Genomic DNA, 24,687 nt, shown 5'->3' with positions numbered 1-24,687 from the left:
AACCAAGGACAGAGCATAGCTAAGCTGCTACTCAGTACCTGTGCAAAAGCCTTTTGAACCCAGGGCCTGCATGTTCCCAAGCAAACAGGATAGCCACTGCCTTAAAGCAAGCATCCCAAGGAGTCTATAACTACTTGTATTGCTTGGGGCACCTGTGTGGTTTGCTCAATAACAGGATTGGTGTCTCCCACAGCCTGCACCTAGGGGAAGAGCATAGAGGAACATCAAGCCCTTGGGCAAGTCCTTGCACATCTCAAGTATAGAGAAGAGTTTGGGGTCTACAGCACTTGGGCTGTAGTTGATGCTTCTGGTGTCTAGACTCTGAATGAACTGCCCTAGGCAACTCTCGGCTCTCTGCTGGGATTCCAAGCTGTAGTGGAAACCTTGGAAAAGAAAGGAGTCAGGCACCTGAAGAGCATTCTTGAAGTCTGTCTGTGAGACGGTCAAACATGGAGCCAGCTCAGGTGCACAAGTCACATGGAGAGCTTTCAAAAAGGACTCTGTCATGTTTAATGAGTGAGTCACAGGGAGGGAGAGATGGCTCAGTGGTAAAGGCACCTAGATATCTGATTTACATCTTCAGAACCCAAATGTATGCTGATAATGGGAGGAGAGAACCAACTCCCAAAAGGTGCCCTCTGACCTATACAACACACACACACCATGGCATTCCTGGGTCCCCCGAGGTTAATATTGAGCAGTTAGGCCTCACTGGCAAGGAGAGGTTTGTGCCTGTTCATCTGCACTCATCCAGAGTAATGCTGTGCGTTGTTACGGTAGAATGGTAAAGCACTCAGTGCCACGACACTTGCTTGTCTTGTTCCCCTGCCCATCTGAATTCAGCAGCCCCTGCTTTTCAGGGGAGATGAGGCACCACATCCAACTACAATGCCAGTTTCCTCTTCACTCCATAAAAGGTTCTCCCTCCTACTCACTACATCGACCTTTGCTAAGTCCTGAGGTAGCCATATGCTCTGAGCAGCTGACCCCTCACACGCCCCCCAGACTTAAACCTGAGATTACATTGTTTTCTAACCCTAGAATGGGTATGTTGTTTTTCAGCACTCTCTAGTCTGGGCCTTCCTCCCGCTGCATGCCTTAGTACTTCCGGTCTTGCTTGGACCCAGATTTTTCCCTGCCACCCTCAGCTTTAAGAAGCAAGAGCCTGTTTATTTTAATAGCTGGTATGGCACTTGGGAAAGATCACACCTCCCCCGTTGTTACCCATTTCTCTCTTCTGAACACTAATCCTAGAATCCCAGCCAGCCCCCAGACATGGTATTAGCAGCAAGGATGTTTCTTGAAAAGTTTCAAGTTGGCTTTGAACTTGCCTTCTCAGTTCTCATTTAGCTTTTGCTCTGCTGTTCTTGATGCTGCCAGCAAGGGAAAGCCTCAATTGGGGGTTGGGGAGGGGGCGGGGAGACCTAGATTCTTAGTTGGAGAAGTAGCTCTGGAGAGCTGTTGTTTCTGTGAGCATTGTTTGGGAACAAGACTGCCATCTCTAGGATCAGATCCTCCAGGCAGAACCCCAACACCTGAATTAAGAAAGTGTGACTCCCATCCCCCACTGTTAGTAGGTATAGCGGTATAGCATATGGGAGGGTGAAGGCTCAGTATCAGCTGGCTGTCCTTCCACTCACAACCTACACACAGCCAGCCTCTGATATCCCTGTGAGGGCCCTCAGTTCTGATAGGACAGGGATGGGCCTGGCCCTTGTCTCATTCCAGGCCCTGGCTCCAGGTGTTACAGAGGGGCACACACAATTGCCCTCCCAGAACCTGAATTTGTGAACCTGCATCTCAGCCACTAGGTATCCTTAGCTGAACCACAGCCAGAAGAGGCTCAAGGCTAGACAGATCAAAGGACCAAACCCTTTGAACTTTCCCAGCAAGGTTATTTCTAGTGACAGAGGAGAATGAACAGGCCCAAATCAGCTCTCAGCAAAGCAAAATGAGTTAACTTCGGGCAAATGTACCATTTTATAAAGTACTACTTTATAGCAATGCTTTACATGACATACCACTGAAGGCTAGTATGAGGTTTCATAATCTGTAGGGGAGAGCCTTGCTAGGTTTCTTATTTCTAGTCCCCCTCAAGCTGAAATGGACCTATGTCCTGAGGGAAGAACAGTATCCTCAGGCAAGATGAGGATGAAAGTTTTTTGAACGCAGTAGGAAAGAGTGTCCTGGATGATTTAATCAAGCTAAGAGGGTGTCAGTGGCTCCTCTGGAATCCCTTGGGTCCAGTCATATCTGATTCCCACCCAGCCCCAAAGTAGTCCTCTGAGAGAGGGCCCCTGACCTTCCCAGTCCTAATCTTGTTCCAGCATTTGCTCTGGTCCTTCTCAAATCCACATCTCAACTCTTGGCCCCACCTAGAATAAATGGAAATGCTTTCCCACAGTGCTGTTCATCCTGAGAGAGATGACCACACACTGGAGCTCCATGCCAAGTACTGTGAAGACGTCACACACCGAGGCTCATTTAAGTCCTGCCTGCACCAGTGATGCAAAGGACTAGAATCTATTTCAACAGGCACAGGTCTTGCCTCAATCACATAGTACCGGGCAGGACTGGAGTCAAATATGGGCTGTCTGGCCCGGAAGCACAGTCGTATGACCACCATGCTTTCTGCACAGCAGAGATGGGGACAAGAGTTGGAAAAATGCCCAAAACGCAGAGCCCAAAGGGAAAAGGGAAGTGGGTTCTGTGAAATAGCTGGAACCCATGGTAATAGTTTGGAGGATTCAGTTCCATGCGGAAAACCCTTGGTGGATGGATACCGGGCTTGTTTCTCCCCACCACTCTAAAGGCATTGAATGCCCAGCTGTGGTGCACTGTTTCAGGGGCCCTTGTCCATCCAGTACAGGACTGAGGACACTCCTGGCAGTTTGGGTCTCTGAGAGCGAATCATCCTTGTCAACGTCACCCGAGTTGAAGCCATCTTGGAAACACATCTTTGGGCGTGTCATTGTGTTTCCAGGGAAGTTTAACTGAAGGGGTATTCCACCTGCATCTCAGGCAGCACCATCCCACGGACGGATGGACTAAAAAGGCAAAAGGGGAAACTGAAATTTGAGCTTAACGCTAGCGTGCATCTCTGCTTCCAGGCTGCACGCACACAGTGCCAGGGACCTCACATTCTCACCACTTTGCCTTCTGGCTACAATAGATGTATCTATTGTGATGAGCCAAAACTAAGTCGCTTTTGTCAGGTACTTGCCACACCAACAAGAAAGGTAAAACGGGGGTCTTTGAGACCCTTTTAGGGGAACAAGAAGCAGTCAAGGTCGTAACCTCTCTCAGCCTCTTCTGACCCCATTCTTCCAGCCTGAAGCATTCTGTCAGGTCTCTGGACTCTCAGTTGCTCCTAGCCTCACCTGACCTCTCTGAAGTGGCCCACCTGATTTGCCCTCTAAGACACCTTTTGACTTCACAAAGGAATTTGTCTGTGGCCTCTCCACTGGACTATGTGAGCACTCTGCTGAGCTTTTCCGAAGCAAAGCTGCCCAGCTAGTGACACAGCCTTAGTATTCCATTTTGCATTTAAGTAAAAGTAGTTACGCATCCTTTCTCAGCCTCAGTTATCTCATCTGTAAAATGGGGTAAACAACCTCCTTCGTGGAATGTTCTGGGAATTTAACTTGAGGATTTAGGCAAAGCTCTTATCACATTGGAATGTTACCTACTGATAAAAATATGTTGGTGAGGACTATTTTAGATTAAATACAAGAGGAACTGCATCCTCAAGCCCTGCAAATGCTAGGATCTCAAAGGAGAGGGATCTGCAGCCTTAGAGGAGTGGAGGTCATGCTTTGGCAGGGGACCAGCTTTGCTTGGCGCTAGCCTGGCCTGCTGTTCCCTGCCGCAGTGAAGGGTGAGAGTGACCACCCTCTACTCCGTCCTTCAGGGGTGGAAGAGCAAGAATCTGGATGCCAGCAACCAGGGCAGGACACACGCTGGGCATCTGCCAGTCACTGACTGACTGTATCGGTAAGGGTCAAAAGGACAGAGCGTGGGGAGGAGGGGACGAGCCCTGCCGAGGGCAGGGTGCGAGGCTGTGTGGGAAGGGAGTCGCAATGAAGGCAGAGGCTCCGGGGCCTTTCTCGTCCCCGCCCCCAACTAGTCCAGGCTCGAGCTAAATTCTCCCAGGGGAGAGTCGCGGGGGTCGGGGGCGTAGGGGAGGATTGAAGGTTGAGGTTAGGGATTGGGGAGCTGGTCCCGCGGCGCCCCAGTGAATCCGTCGGGCTCGGGGACCCAGCGGAACCCCCCGCGCCCGCCTCCCCCTCCGCCGGCGCGAGTGGGGCGGCGCGCTCCGCAGGGCGAGCAGCTGAGCGACCCTCGGTGCTGCGGCCCCCCGCGCCCCAGCCCGCCGCGCCCGGGCCGCGGGCGGCGCCCCTCATCCTCCCCCCGGGCGGGGGAGCCCAAGGCAGCGCCGGAGCCCGGGGGGAGCGCGGCCGCGCCGGCCAGGGCAGGGGGCAGGCAGCCGGGACGGCCCCGGGTAAGCGGGAGGAGGAGGAGGAGGAGCGGGGCGACCGCGGGGTGAGGGGCAGCCCGGGGAGGGGGCAGCGGGCAAGCGGGAGTGAAGCTGGAGCCGGCAGCCAGCGGGGCTCCTGCAGCCCCCACACCTGCCACCGATCGGGTCACTGGGAGCCCGGCATCCGCCGGCGCCCCCACCCCCACGCGGACGTGGTAGGGACACACCACCTTAGGATCCTCAGAACCCCCGACCTTCCCAGTGTGAGGTAGAGACCCAAGATGTCCAGACCGGGGAAGGGACTAAAAAGAGACTGTGGCCCAAGTGTGTGACCCCTGTCTCTTGCCGGGAGCTGTCTGCAGACTCACTGCAGAATGCAGGCCCTGGGGAAGCTCAGGGGGCCTGGGCCCTGCTTCCTGGGACAGACCTTTCACCCCCACATAACCAGGCATGTGGGCTTAGTAAACTGCTTAGACCCAGGACTTGTGCCTGGGAAGAACTGAAGGGGCATCTGTTCCCTCTGAGTTGGGGACAGGGCCACACTTAGGCCTGGTAGCTCCAGAGGCTGGCCAGTGCATAGGGGGCTGTTCTTGGACCCACTTCTTGACTCCCAGACTGTACCTGGTTTTCGTTTCTGCTACTACTCAAAAAGAGTTGGTTTGGGGGCTTGAGAATCTGCAGATAGGATATATCCTGAAACCTCTGCCACACCCAGAGTGAGTCCGTATTCTTCTTTCTTGCTCTTTGCCCTCTGGAAGGCCCAGGACTCCCCCATCCCCACCTGCTCGTGCTGTTATGTAATTAACCCAGCTGAGTCTCTTTGCTAAGCTGGCAGCATCCAGGGATGCCCCAGAGGCCTAGGGACCTGAAGGGTTGTGCGTGGTGGGAAGGTTAGTTTTGTCTCCGTAGGAAGCAGGCTCGGAGGAGCACCTGTTGGGGAAGGGACATGCATGAGGCAGGCACAAGAGAGATTCGAGTCCTAGTCTTAGCTAAGGTTGCTTCCTTCCCTAAGTCTCTGGGTCTTGATTTATTGGTGATGGATTTTTGTTCTTCAATAAAATGAAAGGCATTATATATACATGCATATGGACATATGAATGCCCAGGTACACACACTGCAAGTTTATGAGCCCATGCAACTGTAGATAGTGACCCATTCCTAGATTGCCAGGAGGTTCAATTGAGTGTCTGGGAAAACCTTAGAGGACCAGTAGCCACCGTTCATTGCAATACCTTCTCTGTGCCAGGCACTGGGCTTTCCGTGGACAACCTCACAGTACCTATGAAGTTTCTTGGCCAAGCTCTCCCTTTAAATCCTTTAAATAAATGGCAGAGCTGGGAGTCTAACCTTGATGGTTCTTGCTCCAAACCCTGCCCTTTATTTACCATTGTGCACATATACATACATAATCGTAGGTTGAGTGTTGTGAACCAGGACAGCCTGGGGGGAAGCATTCGCCTATGAACCATGCATATATAAAAACACACACATGAAAACATGACATGATGGAAACCATCAGGGCCCAGGAAACCACCTCTCTGCACCCACTTACTAGGGAGGGGGGCATTCATCATTCAGCCCAGGTTTTCCTCCTTCCAGCTAAGAGGTTTACTGAGGCTGTCTTGGGGGCTATTGGCTTTGCTCTACACACGTGCAGAGCATGAGTCCAAAGCAGACGTTTTACTCACAAACCTACAGCTAAAATTCATCAAAGCTAGGGTTTGTGTTCAAGCTCTAAAAGTCACAGGAACTGAGCCAGCGAAAAGGTAATGAATTCATCGCCAGAGTCCAGCCCCTTCCTGGGCAGCAGCTGTGTGCTGCCAGGCCCTCTGAGCGCCAAGGGACATCATAGACTCAGACCCGGCTTTTAGCTTGTCACTGTTTAGAATTACTAAGCTTAAACACGAGAAGCACCACAGAAAGTAGCTGAGGTTCCAAGCTATGTGGTTTGGAGCGCACAGAACTTCTCTGAAGTGCAAATAGGAATACTTCTCCCTTAGGGGCATTGTATTGACCGAGGATAACTGTGTGGGCAGGCTAGCAGCCAGTGCTCTAATGTATTACTCTCTAGAGTCAATGCAGTCATCTAGTTCAGTGGGACTTTGGGAAATACTGGGGGCATTTTAGGTCATTTTGGTAACTGGAGGCTGGTGTGGGCACTTACCTCCTGAGAGTTTCAAAATTAAGATGTCCAGAATATGAGAGCAGTTCTGTACAGAAAGGAGTTTCCTCCCCTGAGGATGCCGAGAGGGCATCCATTAAAATGCATTTGTTCTTCAGGATGAGATGGAGAGAGGCTGATGTTTGTCTGAAGTTTAAATGCAAGTCTAGTTAGTGCTCTCTCTGCTGTGCAGTGAAGTATGCTTTGGTGGAGAGGAATCAGACCCCGTAAAGAATCAAGGGTTTCAAACAAAAAGAGTGGATAAGAAAGAACTTGGGGATAGATAGAGATAGAGGGTCTAGAAAAAGAATGCTTTCCAAGTGGCAATGGTAGCTTCAGCAATGATGTAGGTGGTGGGAAAGTTCAGTACGGTCCAGGGATAAGCCAGAGCACTGAGCCATCCCCCTCCACCTCTTGTCCCCCAGTCTAGGTGGTGGCCACAGAGGGCCAGAGGCAAGCAGAGGGAGCAATGGTTGGTCCTGACGGTGGCTGAGCCCCCAGCCCCTGGAATATGCAGCCCGGAGGAGCCCCAGGCAAGGACGCGGTGGCGGAGTGGGGCGGGAGGCATGGTCTCCACCTACCGGGTGGCCGTGCTGGGGGCTCGAGGTGTGGGCAAGAGTGCCATCGTGCGCCAATTCTTATACAACGAGTTCAGCGAGGTCTGTGTGCCCACCACCACCCGCCGCCTCTACCTGCCTGCTGTGGTCATGAATGGCCATGTGCACGACCTGCAGATCCTGGACTTCCCACCCATCAACGCCTTCCCTGTCAACACACTGCAGGTAAGCTCCCTTGGGCAACAGGCAACTGGGAAGGGGAGGCTACACTCTACCTCCCCAGCTCTGGCCGCAGCACCGTCAGGAGCTCTATGCTACACCCTGGGCCTCCCTCCTTAAAGCCATCATAAGAAGGTACTCATTGTGTGCTAGTGAATTCAGAAGACGTCTGATGAGTGTTTAATGTGTGTCGGCCCCTGCACTGGGCACCAGGACCGAATGGTCAGCAAAATCAGATATGGAAATTTGCTTTCAAGGAACTCATAGTCTGGCGAGAAAAAACTAATGTAACAGGCAGTTATTATACAATGTAATGAATGTTGCCTTTGGAGGAGATGGAGCTGAAGCATCAGGGAGTATGGGGTCATGGAAGGTGATGTCTTACAAAGTAGGAGCAGGAGAAGAGAACACTAACTGCCTGTTCATACTCCGCTCTGCTAGCCATGGCCTCATGGACAGACTGAGACCTGAGAAAGAGTGTTCTCAGCAACTCTGGCGACCCCAATCAGATCTTTTGCCCCAGGGCTTTTTCTTCCAGGTACCCTATTCCCCAGCCTCAGGACTGCTTCTAGTCCCCTTGCAGTTAAATGTAAAGGTCCCTGTTACCTGCATCCCCCAGGTACCTTCCCCCCAGCTTTTAGAACCAGGGCCTCTATCCCTCTCTCTGACTGGCTTGAGAGATAATTGACTGCAGCGGAAGCTGAGCTGAGTTTTGTTCACTGCAGAGTCCTCTGGCCAGAGTATGCAGAGACCCTGGCTAGCTGTAACAGAAAATTCAGCCATCTCAGGCTGGGGGCCTGCAGGAGCTCAGCAGAGTCTGAGCAACCCCAACAGGAGGACCTTCCATCTATCCTATTGAAAATGCTTGAGTCTGATCCGAGCATGGGAGCATGCGTTCCACAGTGTGCCTGAGAGGTCAGGGCAGTGAGTATCAGTCCAGAACCTTCTGCTTCCCACGTGAAAATGTTGATGAAACCTGGCTCTAAGCTCAAGTTACTCTTTTTACGTTCAGTTGTGTATTTAACCTTTACTAATCTTAGAATGGGCAAGGTGTAGTTGAGATGGCCTCGAGCAGTATGTCCTGTCTCTGCTCCTTCACCCTCTGCTTGCTCTCCCTACCCAGTGTCTCTGATCGTTCGTTGACACTCAAGTAAGAAGCTATGTTCTCATTCCACCCTCCTTTTACATTAAAATCAACCCCACAATGTTCTATGTCTTGTTTCGGTTGTCCTTTGCTGCCTAGAATAGAACCCAGGGTCTCCACTAATTAAGTCAACGCACCACCACTCAGCTTCTACTTTGTTTTTATTAAGAGGCACGCTCTTGCTCGGTTGCCCAGGCTGGCCTTGAACTCTTGCGTAGTCTCCAGAGTAGCCAGGATAACAGGCATGCACCTCCAAGCCTGGCCATTGCTTCTTCAGCTTACCATTTGTTTTTTGCTGGTTTTGTTTTGGTGGTGGTGGTGGTGGTGGTGGTGGTGGTGGTTTTGAGACGGGGTCTTCCTATGTAGCTCTGAATGTCCTGGAACTCACTATGTAGGCCAGGCTCAAAGAGATCTATCTGCTTCTGTCTCCCGAAGTGTGGGATTAAAGGTGTGTGGCAAATACGCTTAAAATTATAACTAAAGCTACGATTTCCTGTCCCATTGGAGGGCATCGTCATTCTCGTGACTACTCAAAACTCCACTGCAAAGAGGTTTCCTCTTTTACTGGACGACTGGGTGTTTTCCAGTCTTATACCAGTTGGGTCAGTGCCAAGTGAATAAACAGTCTTTGCACAAGTATTTACAGGATCAGTTCCTGGAGTGGACGGGCTTTGAAAGGTGGCTCCAGAGACCCTTCTCTAAAAGTTGTGTGTCTTAGAAAACTTTTCCATTTTCGACACTAGGACAGCTGTTCTCAGCCTGTGGCTTGTGACCTCTTTGGGAGAGTCACATATCAGATATCCTGAATATCTAAATTGTGATTTAAATTTAAATTATAATTTAGTATAGTAGCAAAGTCACAGTTATGAAGAACAAAATAACGTAATGGTTGGGGGTCACCACAGCATGGGGAACTGTACTAAGGGGTTGAAGCGTTAGGAAGGTTGAGAAGCGCTGCTCTAGAATATGAGAGAGGATGCTCTTAGTGTGATCTGTAGTTTGCAGTCCCGACTGTAAGTGAAGTTGTGCATTTTTCTATATATTTAAGGCTTTCTTTTGTGTTTCTGTGTCGTCCTCCCCCCCCCACACACACATACCTCCAGAACTACTAATATCATTTGCCTGATTTGGATTCTTATTATTTGGGGGTTTGTATTTATTTTTGAGTCTCAAATTTTTTTCTAAAGCCAAGGATGACCTTGAACCCCTAAACCTCCAGCCTCCACTTCCCAAGTGTTAGGATTAAAGGCTTGCAGTACCATGCTTGTGCGACTCCGTCTCCTCTTCTTCCTCTTCCTCTTCTTCCTCCTCTTCTTTTTGTTTTTTGTTTTGTTTTTTGTTTGTTTTGTTTTGTTTTTTTGAGATAGGTCTCTCTACATGCATGGCTCTTGATAGCCTGGAGCTGGCCTCCAACTCAGAAATCTGCCTGCCTCTGCCTCCCAAGTACTAGGATTAAAGGTGTATGTCACAACACCTAGTGACCTTTTCTTTCTTGATTGGCCCTTATAGTTGCTCTGATCTCAAAGATTTCACTCCTGGAGCATGGCTAAGGAAGGGGCTTTGAGTACAGAAGTCCTAAGAAGGGACCTCAAAAACTACAATCAAACATAAACCTTAAGGATCTTGGTGGCCACTTTCTAGTAATGCAGGCTTGAGTCTAAGACTGTTACCTTCCACAGTACCGTCTTTTCCAGAGCAGGGAGCAGAAGTTAGAGGGCAACCTGCCGAAGGAGATGCCCAAGGACACATGGCTGAGGCCAGGCAACTGAGACCCTGTGGCTGTCCTCAACTTTATTTCTTCTCCTCTGTCTCTGTCTTTGTCAGCTCGGGGCTGAACCTAGGACTTTGTGCATGAAACACAGTCCTCAGCAGTCCATCCCCTGACTCAGTTCAGTCCAAAGATGACCTCTAGGGGAACAAATCAGAACCCTATGTGGACCACACTGGCAGGAAGGCTGAGCTTTCTCCATCCCTCTCTCCAGCTAAGGAGTAGAGGGACAGCCTACTCAATCTGGAGCTTTCTGCTCTTCTCTTTTAGGAGCCTCCTGAGAGGAGTGAGTGGGAGGCATCCTGGGGTCCCCTTGAGGAGGCAGTGGGTTGGAGGAGGGGAGGGACTGTCACCCTCAAAGTCTGGCAGCCCAGAAGAGAGCTTACAGCATGGAACCTATCCTCTCTCCCTCTCCTGAGGATCTCCATTCCTCTTATGGGGTGAGAGGGGAGTTGCAGAAATGTGCAGGCCCCTGCCCTCCCCACATCCCCACGCCGAGGTAATGGGTGTCCCACTGAACATAGTGTTCTCTGGTCTAGGAGGAAGCAGGTTTGTGATTTTCTACATTCTTAGATCTCTGTATCCTGCCTCTGCACCAAAAATGAAAACTTCAGCACAAAGATGCCACATCATCTCCCCAGGGATACCCACTGCAGCATCTCCCGAGCCTTTGTGTTAGAGGTGCTCTTCCAACTCCACACTCCACAGCTGCCACCCAAGTCTGCCCCTTCTACCTCCCCTGAAACTCTTACCTCGACCGTGCAAGCTGGGGCTAGAGACGTGTTTCTGCCTCCGTCTGGTCTTCTGTGTGGACTGGAGGTGCAACCCAGGGCCTCTGGCATGCCAGGCCATACTTTGCGACTGCAGTGCACCCCTTTCCTCCCCTTCTAGTCTCATCTTTGGGTCTCATGAGTGGAGCCCTTGTTTTCCTTTGCCTTCCAAGGTCCCTGTCCCAAAGCTTCGGGGACCTCCTTTCTGCACGCTGCCTTCCTGAACAGACTTTCGCAATTACATCTGTTGGCAGACTAACTAGCTAATTAATCTCTTAGGGAACCTTCTCGTTAACACATTTAGCCTTTCCACGAGCCTATTCATCTTGAGCTGCAGCTCCACAAGCCCCACCATGAAAAGTTCTCTCAGACAAAAATATTTTAAAATACTCAAATAGTCAAGCCAGGCGTGATGATGCATGCTTTTGATCCTAGCATTTGAAAGGCAGAGGCAGGAGGATCAAGAGTACTATGTCTCTCCCTCTCCCCACCCGCTTAACATCTAGTTTCAATCTTTTTCATGCTTGCATTCAGACAGCAACCTGAGGGCTGTGTCAGGGGTAGATAGGACTTAGCTTGTTTGGGCTTGCGGGGACTGAGGCTTCAGCACCATGGAGAGAGCTTATCGGCGCAATTGCTGCTATTAGAAAGCTAAAGACTCACTAACAAGGAACAAAGGGGGTAGTGCGTAACATGAAAATAACTGGGATCTGACCCTCTTGGGTGCTCACTGCAGTTGAGGAACCGGAAATAGGACAGTTGTAACCAGAGTACAATCCATGGCCTCAGACACAGGAGATGGTGGTTATAGTCCTCTGCTTGCAGGAAAAGTGGTAAATCGGAGCTTCGGCTAAGCCTTGGAACATATTATTGTAGATACAACCATTAGGTCAGGGCTGTGCTGTTAGGGGAATTTATAAATGCACTTTGAACAAATGACTGGATGGATGGATCAGACAGATCCAACCCACAAATCCTCACAAAATAGTGTGGCGGGCCAGGAAGTCAACTAGCTTGTGGCTTGCTCTATCTATCTGACAGGGGAGGGGGAGTTCCAGCTCTGAGGTCCTAGGGCCTGATCCTCTGGGGTTGGGGGTACAGGATAGATAGGACCGGTTTGGTGTAGGTTTGACAGGGTGCCTGGAGGCTGGGAGGCCTCATGGCTGCTCTGACTGTGGTACTTGCCGGGGGTGTTGCAGGAGTGGGCAGATGCCTGCTGCAGGGGACTCCGAAGCGTCCACGCCTACATCCTGGTCTATGACATCTGCTGCTTTGACAGCTTTGAGTACGTCAAGACTATCCGTCAGCAGATCCTGGAGACGAGGTGAGGAGTTCTGACAATCTATTGCTACCTCAGTGGATGCCCTGATGCTAGCCTGTCTCCAAAAGAGGGGTACATGGATGGGGTTGCTGGAGGAGGGGTCACAAGTGAAATGTATTGAGTTTTCTGGTTCCCACGAGTCCCCACCCCCTTTTTTTCTTCTCTCTCTCTCTCTCTCTCTCTCTCTCTCTCTCTCTCTCGACAGGGTTTCACTATGTTGCTAGGCCGGTTTTGAACTCAAAATACCCCTACCTCAGGCCTCCCAAATGCTGTAATTACAGGTGTGGGTCACATACCCCACTTCTATTGACTCCTTTAGGATCCCGACTTATGACGTTGGCTATACTAATAGTGAAGAGCAGGGGCTGGGAGTGTATGGTCGCGGATCAGTTTTGACAGTTAAGCCTCAGTTTTCTTGTCTGTAAAATAGGCAGAACAATAGTGTCGACCTTTTTGGATATGTTCTTTAAAGATGTAACCTTCCTCAAGTGGTTGGGGCTGCACCTGGAACAGAGCCCACGCTAGCGCGGAGCCCAGTGGTTGCGAGACTGGCAGCGCCCCCAAATTTCTGCCTCAACCCGCAGGGTGATCGGCACCTCGGAGACGCCCATCATCATCGTGGGCAACAAGCGCGACCTGCAACGCGGACGCGTGATTCCACGCTGGAACGTGTCGCACTTGGTGCGCAAGACCTGGAAGTGCGGCTACGTGGAGTGCTCGGCCAAGTACAACTGGCACATCCTGCTGCTCTTCAGCGAGCTGCTCAAGAGTGTGGGCTGCGCCCGCTGCAAACACGTGCACGCTGCCCTGCGCTTCCAGGGAGCGCTGCGCCGCAACCGCTGCGCCATCATGTGACGCCGCGTGCGCCCTGCAGCAGCACTGTCCTAGCGAAAGGCAGGGCAGGGCGGGGCCAGCCTCCCGCGGGATACCAGGGCCAGAGCAGGAAACCCCCGGAGGAGAACTCTGGGCTCCTGGCCTGAAGCACCCCTACAGCCACACACCTTCCCCACGAGAATCAGAGGGCGAGAGGGAGCCTCCCCGCCACTCCCCAGTCCTCCCCTCCCACCTGGGTCTCCCAGGGTCAGTCACCTTCAGTGCTGTAGTGTAGTGCCCGGCCCCAGGAGGGGCCACAACCTGTGGGCCAAGGGGTGAGCTTGTGAAATGGAGGGTGGGGTGAGGAGGTGCTGTCTTGGCCAGGCCCCTGCCCATCTTCTCCACAGTGTGTCCGTCTTTACCCCATGTCCCCCTTTCCAATGTCTGTCCTCTCAGGTGTCTGCCAGTCCTCATTTATCCTGTCTGCCTTCCGGTGTTTCTCCCTGCTCCCCAGCTCCGCTCACAGGGCTCTCATTTTGTCCGTCCCCTTGTCGCGGATCCTGGCAGCTTTTTGATGCCAGGCCTTCTCCCCGGCAGCGCCACCGGCAAAGGGCAGAGAGATGCAAGTGTCCCAAGGACCGAAGCCAAGGGGTTCGAGGGCTGAGGTCCGACAGCCGTCAGGGAGATAAGGCTGAGCTCTCCCTCATCCAGGGAGACCTCCCTGCCCAGCAGCCCCCAGAGACGCAACCACCTACCTTCCAGCCTTAACTCAATGGTCCCTGCCGGGTGCCCCTCACCCCTGACCCCAAAGCCAGATTGCCCCCGGGCTAAAATTATTTTTGTTTTGTTTGACGGTGTGGAGAGGAAACTTCTCAAAGGATCATTTTCTCTCCTTGATGCTAGGTCCCACTTCTCTGTTATCTCCTGCACTAGGATGGGCTGCTACGTTGGGGGATGTGGAGTTTGTGGGGGACTGATGGTGGTGGGGAAGATGGTGCCCGGGAGAGGGTCACGTTATGCTAGTGATGATTCTGTGTCCCTGTCCCCACCACAGTTGAACTGCCTAAGACTCTGCCTCCATCAGGTCTCAGGTTGTCTTGATCAGTCTCTGTAGGGGCAGAGCCAGGAAAAGAATAAGAATGAGGGAGTTGTGCCTGGGAAAGACAGGCGAGCATCCCCACTCATAGGTGGAGGCCTTTAGGATCTGACTGACCCCTTATCCCAACACCAGGTTGGCCCTATGCCCTAACTCACCCACCCCATTTTCCCCGGCTGCCTGGCCGGGTTTCTACCTCTCGTCACCGGAGCTGATCACTGTCAGTTTTGTACCGACTTAGAAATAATAATAATGGAGATTCCAGGAATGGCCCGAGGGATTGCTCGGGGACTTGGAGGGAGGGAGGAAGAAGTGGTTCCATGTCCCCTGCCCCGGCCAAAGAAAGTTCCTGAGGCTGAACCCTCAGCCTCAGCCCTGGTCCAGTTGGGAGCATAAGGACCCTTTGTCAAGAGGGGTACATAGGACGCCTGTACACAGGGGTACATAGCCTTTGCCAAGGCTGCAGTGCACAGACCAGGAAATCAGGTACCCAGAGAGGTGATGGGGAGGAATCTGGGGCAGGGGTGGGATGGGGAATTTATGGTGTTCCCGTGTGGGAGGGAATCTATGATTCTCTCTTCTGCTTCCCTACTGAATCTCACTCCCTCTACCCAGCAGGGGGCACTGCAGTACAACAGCAGCCCTCACTTTGGACAGCCCAGCATTCTGGGTTCTAGTCCTTGCTGTCCTGCACAATTTTGGGCTAGCGATTTGCCCTCTCTGAGCCTCCCTCTGAAACAGAGGCGGTGGCTCCCCTCCCCCACACTTCAGAGTGGTTGGGAGGGTAAGGAGGAGGGGTGCCCACTTTCCTCTCCTGCAGCCCCACCACTGGCTCCTCGGGGTGTGGGGTAAAGATGGCAGCCTCCCATGTGCCCGATCACCCCCTTACTCTGGGACACTCCAGGTGAGGGTGGGGGATCCAGACCTCTGGCTTGCCTCCACTGGGGAGTCATTGGAATGTAGTCCTCTCACCCTTTCCTCTTCACCCCAGGTCTTGGATTTCAGGTCCCTCCACCCTCCATCTGAGTCTCTGTCCTTCCCCTCCCCAACCAGGGTTTCCCACACAGGGTCTGGAAGTGTGTGTGACACCCACTGAGCTGTTATTGGAAGTCAGATTAAAAATCAGGGAGTGTTTTCCCTCGTTTCTCTACTTCAGTGTCAGCTCTGTTGCTCGTGGAGGAAGGAGTGGGTCCCTGCAGAGTGTGTGTGTGTGTGTGTGTGTGTGTGTGTGTGTGCGTGTATGATCACGCGTGCACATGTTATGAGGAAAGAGTGGTGTTCCCCACTCGAAAGCTTGAGGACAACCAAGAGACCTAAGGGAAAAGGTTCAGGATATGACTCTTTCCCTCCAGCTAATCACAGCCACACAGAGGTCACCTGCCTTCAAGACTCAGACAAGACTCAGTCCTAACTGCTTCTACATCTTCCTCTCAGTCAGGGTCAAACTTGGGGCCTCTGAACCATAGCTTCTTAGACACGGAAGTGTGATGGATGCCATCAACCAGCCCGCTGTCATCCGGAGCCATCTTTGTTCTCAGAACCAGGGGCAAATCTTTGAAGTCCACGCCAAAGGTGGACAGCCTTCTGGAGCCTTGCAGAGCTGCCTTTGTCACTGTCCAAGGTCCTGAGCACGTCTGCTATGGAAGCCTCGATTGCTAACAGCTCACCTTGTCCCCATCGCCTCCAGCAGAGTCGACCTTTAAAGTTGTACCACCTCTCTACACTTCTACAGTCTTAGGGGAAAGATCCAAAAAGCTTAGGCTCAAAGCAGACCCACACGTGTTTAATAACTTACAGCTGTGGCAATGTCCAAAGGTTGAGGAGCTGTTCTTGGTGTTCTTCGCGGGCTCTCTATCACCCCTGGCTTGATGCTGGCTTGCGATGGGAGGTATGGGCTGCCCATTCACACAACTGGTGGGCTCTTCAGGCCTTTCCTGTTCAAGACACTGTGCTGAGTGAAGGACTGTACTTTCTTACACATACCGTGCACTGCATACATTTTGCTGTGCTCTTCCCTATCTGAGGGCTCTTCAGACCCAAGATTCCTCCTCGGGTGAAAGTGGGGTTCCACCAAGCTTCAGAGGCTCCCGGCTCTCTGAGGGCTGGATGCTGCTCTCCAAGGAGATGTTGCTTCCTTTCTTTTTCTCTTCCTCCTTTTTACCTGTTCCATTCACCTGGCAGGTGACCCCTCCCTTGCCACCCAATGTAGCTTTTAATAGCCTGCTTCCAGGAGCTGTCCTGGCTAGACCCAGGCAGGAGTAAGGCAGTGGCTTGGGAATTCTGGAAGGTCTCTTCTCAGGTCTGTGGTCTCTACGAGGCCGGATTCTGGGTCTCAGCTTCAGCTTGTAAATGGATGGGATCTTCTGGGGCTTCCGGAGAGTTCTCTTGCCCTTGCCCAGACATACATTGGCTTTGTCAGAACTGGGGTCTGAGCATGAACGTGTGGGAGCCTCCAGGTTGGCAGATACAGGCAGGGTTGAGCACCCCTGCCCTCTTGCAGGTGACATAGTCCTCACTGTGGTAGCTTCAGCATTCGGGCTTGCCTTTATCCTTGTCCCCGTTTCTCTGGAACCTAGCTTCTCTTTGGGGCTTCCTGGCTCCACAATTGGCCTAGGAAGGCATTCAGATCCAACCTTCCAGGATTTCAGATCCACTTTAAGGAGGGGTGGGGGACCCTGAACCAGTTCCTGGATGACTTTATCATAAGGACCCCCAGGCTCAGGCCACCTCCCACCCAGGCTAGGAACATAGACCCCACTTCGAGGGATGGCTTGAGACCTTGTACCCTGAGTATAGGCAGTCCCCACCTCCAGCAGCTTCATGTTGGCCACAACCTCCTCTTTAAGGTTATCATAGAGGACTTGTTCTCTGCTCCTGCCCAGGGTCAAAGAGGTGTGTCTCTCTTTCCACGTCTGTGTACCCAAGCTCCTGGGATCCTCAGTCTCTGAAGTAATCTGGATGTCTGTCTGGTGGTCCCCACTTGCTTCCACAGAGTGATGCTCATGTGTGGATCTATCCAGGTTCCCTTCGAGGGCCCTTGATGAGATGGAGCCTCTCCCCGTGGAGCATCCACCTTCAGTACCCAAAGAGCTTCTTCCTGGAGTTGGGGGTCTGGCAGGGGACAACCGGATAGGGATTTTGGTGAGTCCTTTGCCAGGGGATGGGGATTGAACAGTCATGGGTTCACTGAGCTGTGGGGAGGCACCCTGGTGCAGGATCCAGATAGTGTGAGGACTGGCTAGGCTGGAGGAACGAGGTGGGGGCGATGGTCCCCTTGCTGACGTCCTTTTACTGGTGGCCTCAGGGATTTGGAGCCTCTGTGGTGTGGAAGCCTTGGTGTGTGTTCCTCGACTGCCTGCTTCCTTGTGAACCCACGATGTGGGAGTCCTTCCTCTGGGCAGTTCACCTGGGCATCTGTTTGCTCTCTTCCCAGACAGGGTACTCTGTAGGTCTGGTCCCCTACAAGTAGATGAGAATTGGGGACCAGGTGATGACATCCTCTGAGATGGAGTTGGTTTCTCTTGGGACCTGAAAAGAAAGAAAGAAAGAAAGAAAGAAAGAAAGAAAGAAAGAAAGAAAGAAAGAAAGACAGGCTCAAAAGGGACTCAGGATAATCAGAGGCATTTCCCATGGGAACACTATGGGGGGGCTTAGAGAACCAGTGTTCTTCCCTGGGACAGACCAAGAGACCCCTATGCAGCCATTCTAGAGGCCTGGGCGTCCTTGTTCTCATGCAGCAGATAGAGAGGGGCTTCAGACCATTCAAGGAAAAATTCTAGACCAGAAGACTGATAATAAGAAACTATCCATAGTTGGGGCAGGTCTCAGTCTTAGCTTTATCATGAAATGGAAGAACATTGAGTATGGCCTCAGTCCCCTTGTCTAAAGATGGGTAGGTGTTTGGAGCCACTAGATGATCCTTAGGTCCTGGGTGCTGTTTTGTTTGCAGACACCTGAAGCCTTGTCTTGTTCTGCATCCCTGGGGTGTAGAGTCCAGGGCCTTGTGCATACTAGGGAGCATTGTCCCTATGGGGTATGTGGTTTTTGTGATATGGCCTCCTGAAGTAGCCTGGGAAGGGCCCAAAATCACATCCCTCCTGCCTCAGCTGCCTGGATGCTAGGACTCTAGGCATGTGCCATCATATCCAGCTTATGTGACATTTTGTTGGTGTAAAACATTGTTCCCTTTATCTTGGGGGATGAACTGCTGAGGGTAGACTTATGGGGGGGTACCTCCATGGCCCTCTCTTGTACCTTGGGAGTGGATCCTCTCTGAGGGTTCTGGCCCTCACTGGGGGTTCACCACGGAGTCCGGGAGAGGAAGGTGTGGGAGGTCTCAGCTTTCGGCTGGAAGAGGTGTATGTCTTCCAGTCCACTGGAGGCAGTGGGCTCTGTGAGCGGCTGATGGTCATTGTAGGCTGGGGTTGTGAGGGCCCATCCTGCACCTTCACTTCATGCTGCACCGGTGGTCCTGGGGGCTTCAGGAAGCTGCCTGGCTTGTGGGCTATCACAATGGGCCGCAGAGAAAGCAGAAGAAGGAAGAGTTCAATTCCTGTTTACGAAACTCACCGTTCCACCATGTCAAATTCTCCTTATTCTCCCGTATAGGCACCAGAACCTCCAGTGGCAGACCCAGTTTCTACAAAGGGACTCAGGAGACACAGTTTAGTCAGAGAGCCCAACATTAGGATTTACTGAAAGCTATGTGGCATTGCCGATCTAAAACCTTTATTCAAATTGTATGCTTATTCAGGGTGACTTGAGGTACTGATGAAGATTAGAAAAGGACTGAAAATCCTCAAGCCTTCCTGTGTGGACTCCAAAGCCACATCTGGGCTCTACTGAGACGTACCTTGGACACATTGTTTCTGCGTGCCTTGCGCGCCACCTTGTGGTCACTCTTAGTATTGATCCATGACTGCCCCCCTCGGCCCTCATCCACAGATCCCTGTACAGCAGAGCCCCTGGAAATTAGGCCTATTTGCCCTCCCACAAGTTGCCTCTCAACTAGGAGCTATGTCTATATCTCTCTAACCAGGCCCATAGAGGAAATTTTCTAGGAAACTCACAGAGGGACGTGCACCGGCAGGGGTCATGTTTATCCAGATAATGGCCCAGCGTGTCCCAGCCACCCCCAACACGCACCATCACGTGGCTCCGGAGGATCTGAGGGGGCAAAGGTGAGGTTGAGCTGAGTGGAGAGCCTCCCCTATTCCTGTATACCCCCTTGCACACGCGTGTGATTGGGTGACAGAATATTTTGCTTTTTAGTTTTACCCATGACTGCCATCAGACATCACTTGTCAAGGGTAGGGGCCAAACTGCTAAACAGGAAGTTGCACAGCCACAACTGAACAAGGGAGCACATAGGCATTTGGGCTGCTGGCCAGATCTCAGGACATTCTTGTAGCTCTTCAGGGCCTCGAACGTGTCTCTGCTTGGTATGGGACCATCATGCCCCTGTGATGTGTGACAGAGACAGTGGGAGACCTGCTAAATGCTGTAATAAAACAGGTCCTACAGACTTTCCAAACTTTAATTTCCACAGTTCAAAAGTGGTGCCACAATCCCTGACTCATGCCCACGCCACAAGACTACTTATTGTTTCGGGGTCTGAGGGGGTCTCAGGCTGTTGTCGGCTCTGCTCCCAGGTATGCTCTATGCCCAAGGAAAGGGCTTGACCACGCCCAACTGCTGTCCACATTCCTAAGCACAGAGCATCTCCAGGGAGGTGAAGCCAGACATGGGGAAGGGCTAGTGAGACCCCCCCCCCCGACCTGCAATGCTGTTCACTCTACAGAATGGATGGGTCAGGATCTGAGTGGTTTAGTTTGGGATCCACATGACTGGGGCTGTGCACAGAACACAAAAGCCCAGATTCTTAGGTCCCTCACTCTGACCTATCCTGTGGAGTGGGAAAGTGAGGGTACCTTTTCATATACCCTATTTCTGCCTGGGGGCACCCTGTGGACTCAGCTCTGATGGAGGTGGTGGAGGATGGTGGTACCAGCTGCACTGAGGAGAGGATGGGATAAGCTTGGCAACTTTGGCTGGCATCTTCTGGAAATTTCCAAGGTAAGGGAATGCCTCAAGGCCTGGCGACTCGGGGTGTATGATGGCCGACTTTCTGTCCTCACCCTCAGGCTTAGTCAAGGTTCTATGAAAAGAAACCCCATTTCACTGACCCTGGATGTCCCCCCACCTAAGTCAGACTTACCCGGATGAAGATGAGAGTGTTGGAGTCCCCCACTCTGTACTTCCCCTCAGATATCTTGACCATGGAGAATTGCACTGGGCATGTGCAATGGCTGACGAGGCTCTGCACCTGTGGGTGGTGGTGGCAGAGTCTCAGCTCTCTTCTCTGCCTGAATACCCTAGTCCATTCACATACGGGGTCAAGCCACGGGTGGTGCCTTATGTGCCACCAGGCTAGTGCTGAGATCACAGCCAGGGGCTAAGAGGCAAGTAGGAAGAAGAAGGCTTTTAAAAACACCTGGGCATGGTGGCGCACGCCTTTAATCCCAGCACTTGGGAGGCAGAGGCAGGTGAATTTCTGAGTTTGAGGCCAGCCTGGTCTACAGAGTGAGTTCCAGGACAGCCAGGGCTACACAGAAAACCCCCGTCTCAGAAAAACCAAAAAACCAAAAAACAAAAAAAATCAAAAAACAAAAACAACAACAACAACAAAAAACAATCCAAAAACAAAGCCAAAAACACCTAGGCAGCCCGGCTGTGGTCCACTTCTCCTGCTGATGTTGGGATACCGTGTGCCATGCTATCTGACCAGAGCAGAGCATCCCTCACAGGCCTTCAGCTAAGAAACCATTCTGAAGACGTTTGAGACCACATTTGACACACAACAATGGAAGCGAAAGAGAAGAACAAAGCAGAAAGAGAGGAGATGGGGAAATGGAGGAGAGAAAAATGAAAAAAGGGAGGGAACCCTCCTGGGACCCCATTTTCCACAGTGGTGGGAATTGGGCTAGCCTCAGGAAGTAGCTCCTCTGTGGTGGGGTCCCACTCTTTGTCCCATGCACTTTATGTTGCATTACTAAGTCTCACAGCAGTCCCAGAAAATAAGTACTGTGTTTCCTTACACTACATGCTGGTGAAGGGAAGATCAGAAAGGTTAAATGATTTGCCCGAAGCCATATGGTGGTTGTTAGCTGGTAGCGAAGATACCGTGTTCTCGGCCCCCAGTCCTCAGGGCCAATTGAGAGGTGCAGTGTTGAGCTGGAGCAAAGGCGGGAAGCAGCAATAGCAGCTGATACACGTGGTTGGGGGTGGGGCTCAGAGTGGAGCAGGGCGTGGAGACTGGGAAAGAGGAAGGCAGGGCACATGCTCGGCCTGAGGGCGTGGTCGGGCACCTCACCATCTGGTCCAGGTTATGGAAGTGGCAAGGCCTGCGGGCAGGGGGTACGGGCGGTGGTGGGTCGGGCGATGGCAAGGCCAGGTCGCGCCGCAGCTCCTCATCAATTTCCTCTTCCAGATGCACCAGGGCGGGCGCCGCCACACCGAAGCGCCAAGCGCGGCGACCCAGCTCCAGCAGACACAGTACCACGCTCTTCACGTTCTTGCGGAGCACTAGGTCCTCTGTCTCGAACATCAGCACCTCTGGTGTGGGCCAAGGGAGAGCAGGGGACACGGGGTGGCTTGAGTATCCCTTTGGAACCCATCCCAAGGCAGGGGTAGCGGACACAGGAGGGCTGCTCGGGTCTCAGCATCTCGGGTTGCTGAGGGATCCACACAAGGCAGCCAGGCTAATTGCAGGAGCAGGTGAGTATTTGGAGCCTAGCTAATCCTAAGACCAAAGGAGAGCTCTCCTTATTCCTCTCTCCCGCGATCCACTTAGCCAATGAGAAGATCCCGGGAGCAGAAAGCAGTTTCTCTTGTTATCCATCATCCGGACAACCCTAAACTCAGCTCTAGATAACCAGGCTAACTTGACTATAGACTTTGACTACCTGACCCTATAAGGCTCAGTCCAGGAATCTCCCGTGGCTATGTGACCCCCAAGCTAGTCCCAGAGCCCCAGTGTTCATCTGAAAAAATGTGGGTGTGGTCTATCTCAAATGAAAGCAGCAGTTGTTTGGGGGTATGGTCCTGGGAATGGAACCCAAGGCCGTACATAAGCTGTAACATAAGCTACATCCTTAGCTTTGATTAACCTTTGATCCAGTCCCTCGCCTCCTTCCACCAGCCCTGAGTCCAAACTTGACCCTTTCCCTGTCTCCTCCCACTTACTTTTGGCCTGGAGAATTGTGCAATCACACCTAATCCCATCCCTGGTTTCAAGGCCAAAAGCTGTCACTCTCTGAGCCCTGAGAGTCCCTGCAGGACTATGCCTCTCCCTATAGACCTCCCGCCTTGAGCTTCCTTCCCATCCTTTTAGTCGAGTCAACCTGTGGGTCACAACCCCTGGAGGGTCACCTATCAGATATCCTGCATATTAGATATGTACATTACAATTTATAACAACAGCAAAATTACAGCTATGAAATAGTAATGAACATGAGTTTATGGTTGGGGGGTCACCACAAGATGAGAATCTGTATTAAAGGGTCTCGGTATTAGGAAGGTCGAGAACCACTGTTTCGGTCCTTCCTGCTCTCTGGCCAGCTCGTCCCAGTTATCCACCTACCTTGTACTTTGCCACTGCTCCCTGACTAGTTAATCCCCTCTCCCAAACTTCTCTCTTTAGTTCAAATCTCCTCCCTCTTGTTGCCCTTGCAGACTGATCATTTCCATTCTGGATCCTGTATTGTATATTGTATGTCTTTGAAACACACATCACCCTGGGCTGTAATTTCTTAATCTCCTTAGCTGTCTGCCTTCCTAGACCATGCATTCCTGGGCCCTTGGGCCCTATTCTCTTCAGTTCTAGGAACCCAGCATGCACTGGAAACAGAAGAGGCAATGCATGGATTTCATCATTGGTGGATATCTATTGGTCATCGGCGTGTATTTACTAAGGATTTACTGTGAGGTGGAGAAACTAATGCGCTAACAGAGAAGCTACTGCACGGAAAATCTAGAATACTTCAACTTCTGTCCCCCAGGTCTAACTTAGCTTAAGCCTCTGAGTGATGCGTGCCCCTGTAATAATATAAAGGTCTGAGATCGTTGCGTTACCTTGGATCCCCATCTCCTTGCGACACCACTGGATGAAGTTGGAGATGTTGTCCCTGGCCTGGAAGGTACCCGGCTGAGCAGCCCCATTGCAGAAAACCCCAGCCTGGGGCATGGGAATCTTTTGAGCTCGCTCAGGTGCCTCAGCCAGGAAGGCCAGAGCAGCCTCCGTGACAGTGTTGGCATGCCGGCACAACACCAGGCCAGTCTCCAGCACTCGCAGGAAGTTGGCTGCATCAATGTCCAGCCCGTACAGATCCCGAAGCCACTCAGCCAGGTCTTCCTTCATGGCCTCCAGGTACTGCTCGCTGGATTTGAAGGGCCGGATGCTGCGCACAGGAGGCCCCGGGGTTCTGGGTCTCCTCCCATGTCCCACATGCTGAGACATGACTGGAACTCAAGTGTGGGAGGAAGTAGCAACCTCCTGTCCCCCCACTGTTGTCTCTTTACTTCTGCTACCTGCTAGGTCAAGGTCCTGGCCCAGTTCTCCTTGATTCAATGGGTGCCCCTCTACCCTCTGAGAGCCCAGGGTTTCTGACTCTGCGGCTTGCTGTGGGCTTCAGCCTCTGGGCCAGGCCCAGCCCCCACTGCCCACATTCCTCAATCCCTGCCTGAACCTTTCTTTGATGGCTTGCAGCAACCTCACTCTCAGTTGCCTAGTCCCAGAGTTCAGCGCTTCTGGGACTGGTGGAAGTTGAGGGTACTCCTCTCTTCCCAGGGCAGGTCATCTACTGCCTCCGGACCGCCACCGTCACCGTCCAGGGAGCCCGGAAGGCAAGCATGTAGGCTGCGGCCCGCTGCTCTGCTCTGCTCAGCTTTCCTTCCTCTCCTTGGAGACGCCGCTGCTACAAACACTCCTTGTTAACCCTTCCTTCCTTCCAGCAGCCTGTGTGCCTGAGCACAGGGAGCTGACCAGAGAGGGTGGGACTGGGTTCTCTCTCAGTTGACTCCTTGTGGGGGGACTTGAGGGGAAGCTGAGGGAGAAGTTCCGGGGCTGGGGTTTAAGGATGGGCGAGCACTGGAAATGAGTGAGCGCGGAAGAGACACAGCAATAGAGCCCAAAGACGGGAGTTTTGCCCTACATCCCCTTGGAGGTGGCATGCAAGCCCCGGTCTCTCTGTGCCTTAGTTTGTCAACTGTCAAATGGGAAGGACAATGTCTGTCCTTCTAGGGTGCTGTAAGGAACAAGGGAATAGTGTGTGTATGTATGTGTGAAAACATCAGAACACCCA

The 24,687-nt window shown here is 52.3% G+C and overlaps 2 protein-coding genes across 5 annotated transcripts; one reads left to right on the top strand and one right to left on the bottom strand.

Moving 5' to 3' along the window:
* The first annotated feature begins 3,811 nt into the window (after positions 1-3,811).
* Positions 3,812-15,476, top strand: Rasl10b (RAS like family 10 member B). Of its 4 annotated transcripts, XM_085829739.1 has the most exons (5): positions 4,254-4,501; positions 7,064-7,420; positions 7,857-7,952; positions 12,296-12,420; positions 13,002-15,476. In XM_085829739.1, exons 2-5 carry the CDS (start codon positions 7,205-7,207, stop codon positions 13,270-13,272), a joined length of 708 nt encoding a protein of 235 aa, XP_085685865.1. In that variant the 5' UTR covers positions 4,254-4,501; positions 7,064-7,204; the 3' UTR covers positions 13,273-15,476. The 4 variants fall into 4 exon arrangements, with proteins under 4 accessions (XP_029340014.1, XP_085685865.1, XP_085685864.1 ...); XM_029484154.2 differs by lacking the exons at positions 4,254-4,501; positions 7,857-7,952 and adding an exon at positions 3,812-3,993; XM_085829738.1 differs by lacking the exon at positions 7,857-7,952 and having other exon boundaries at positions 4,287-4,501; positions 7,069-7,420.
* A 177-nt stretch (positions 15,477-15,653) lies between these two features.
* Gas2l2 (growth arrest specific 2 like 2) lies at positions 15,654-24,246 on the bottom strand. Its single transcript, XM_021178271.2, has 6 exons — positions 23,459-24,246; positions 21,699-21,940; positions 20,544-20,651; positions 19,396-19,492; positions 18,581-18,830; positions 15,654-17,854 (listed from the first exon to the last, which is right to left on the bottom strand). The coding sequence occupies exons 1-6, from the start codon at positions 23,841-23,843 to the stop codon at positions 16,357-16,359; spliced, it is 2,580 nt and encodes an 859-aa protein (XP_021033930.1). The 5' UTR covers positions 23,844-24,246; the 3' UTR covers positions 15,654-16,356.
* Between the last annotated feature and the right edge of the window lie 441 nt (positions 24,247-24,687).

Source organism: Mus caroli, unplaced genomic scaffold, assembly GCF_978045245.1.
Source record: "Mus caroli unplaced genomic scaffold, Mus_caroli_1 scaffold_13, whole genome shotgun sequence".
Taxonomy (NCBI): Eukaryota; Metazoa; Chordata; class Mammalia; order Rodentia; family Muridae; genus Mus; species Mus caroli.
The sequence above is the reverse complement of the archived record's forward strand: the minus strand, read 5'-3'. Positions and strand labels throughout refer to the sequence as shown.

Coding starts and splice junctions, on each gene's coding strand:
- Rasl10b (XM_085829739.1), top strand. CDS start 7,205: ATGGTCTCCACCTACCGGGTGGCCGTGCTGGGGGCTCGAGGTGTGGGC. Junction 7,953..12,295: donor CCCAGGGCTTTTTCTTCCAG/GTACCCTATTCC, acceptor GGGGTGTTGCAG/GAGTGGGCAGATGCCTGCTG. Junction 12,421..13,001: donor CAGCAGATCCTGGAGACGAG/GTGAGGAGTTCT, acceptor CTCAACCCGCAG/GGTGATCGGCACCTCGGAGA.
- Gas2l2 (XM_021178271.2), bottom strand. CDS start 23,843: ATGTCTCAGCATGTGGGACATGGGAGGAGACCCAGAACCCCGGGGCCT. Junction 21,941..23,458: donor CAAGGAGATGGGGATCCAAG/GTAACGCAACGA, acceptor GGCCCACACCAG/AGGTGCTGATGTTCGAGACA. Junction 20,652..21,698: donor TCCATAACCTGGACCAGATG/GTGAGGTGCCCG, acceptor CACCACCCACAG/GTGCAGAGCCTCGTCAGCCA.